The following is a 1,149-nucleotide window of genomic DNA, read 5'->3' as shown; positions in this document are numbered from 1 at the left end:
ATGGCTTGGAGCAGCCTGCACACCGATGTGATGCTTGACTTCTTCTCAAGACTGACAGTCAAAGGCCTCCACCGCTGCAGATGTGTGTCTAGGGAATGGTTGAGCGTCATCTCCAATCCCAACCTGCGGACTCTTCATCGGCAGCGCTGGAGGCAACACCCTTTGATGCTTGTCCTAGACAACATTAACTCCACCACGTATGTGATCACTGTGAGTGACATGGGTGGAGCTGTTTTGAACCACTTCATAGTGGATCTTCCGGTAACCTCTTCTTTTGCCATCATTGGATACACTTACTGTGAACTCATTTGCTTTTCTCTCAATCATGACAAACTGTACGTTTGCAACCCAAGCACCCAAGAATTGGCGGAGGTGCCCAGCTCTCCCTACTCATTCCGTTTCTCCGCTTCTCTTCCTCCAATGGGGTTTTTCACTCTGACTAAACAACATCACATCCTAGCAATAGGACGTGTACCTTCCTTGGATCAGTATAAAATTGTACGCCTGTTTATGCGTAATGTTGAAAAAAATGGTGCTTACGATTTTGGCTGTGAAGTCTTCACCATAAGAGATGGGGAGCATGTAGACTCAGGCTCTTGGAAGCTGATAGGAGACTGCCCTTGTTCAGTCTCGCAGACAAGCCACGCTAGCGTAGAAGGAGCCATTTATTGGCCGGTTGCAGACCATGCTCTTCGCAGTCAAAGGAACCACATTCTACGCTTGGATCTGGAAACCGAAATGTTTGAATTCATATCCGGTCCTCAAGATTACCTATATGGTCTTGATCATGAGGATGATGATTTCATATCTTTTTCTTTGCAAGAGTTAAAAGGCTGTGTGTGCTTGGTGAACAGGTATCAGCCTTTCTTCGTCTTGGATGTATGGATGCTGAAGGATCGGGCAAATGGAATTTGGGTTAAAGAGCACCACATCGACCTGCCTCCGCTTGATCATCACTGTATGATTCAGGGCTTCATCCCTAGTAATCATGATGACGGAAATCTATTGATTTTTATGTCGTCCAACCAGACCTACTACTACTACAACATCCAGACCCAGACATTCAGTGTTGCAGACAACCTAAATGCAGAAGGACTCCATTCTTTCTTTGTCTACTATGACAACTTCTTTTCTTTAGGAACCAGATAG

The 1,149-nt window shown here is 45.6% G+C and overlaps 1 protein-coding gene across 1 annotated transcript; it reads left to right on the top strand.

Annotated features, from left to right (window-relative positions):
* On the top strand, nt 1–1,149 carry LOC104879709 (F-box protein At5g65850-like). Its single transcript, XM_010653452.1, has one exon. The coding sequence runs from the start codon at nt 1–3 to the stop codon at nt 1,147–1,149; it is 1,149 nt and encodes a 382-aa protein (XP_010651754.1).

This window comes from Vitis vinifera, chromosome 1 (assembly GCF_030704535.1).
Source record: "Vitis vinifera cultivar Pinot Noir 40024 chromosome 1, ASM3070453v1".
NCBI classification, from domain to species: domain Eukaryota; kingdom Viridiplantae; phylum Streptophyta; class Magnoliopsida; order Vitales; family Vitaceae; genus Vitis; species Vitis vinifera.
This window is presented reverse-complemented; position numbering and strand designations above follow the sequence as displayed.

Bases quoted from the DNA above. Each gene is read 5' to 3' on its own strand.
- LOC104879709 (XM_010653452.1), top strand. From the start codon at position 1: ATGGCTTGGAGCAGCCTGCACACCGATGTGATGCTTGACTTCTTCTCA.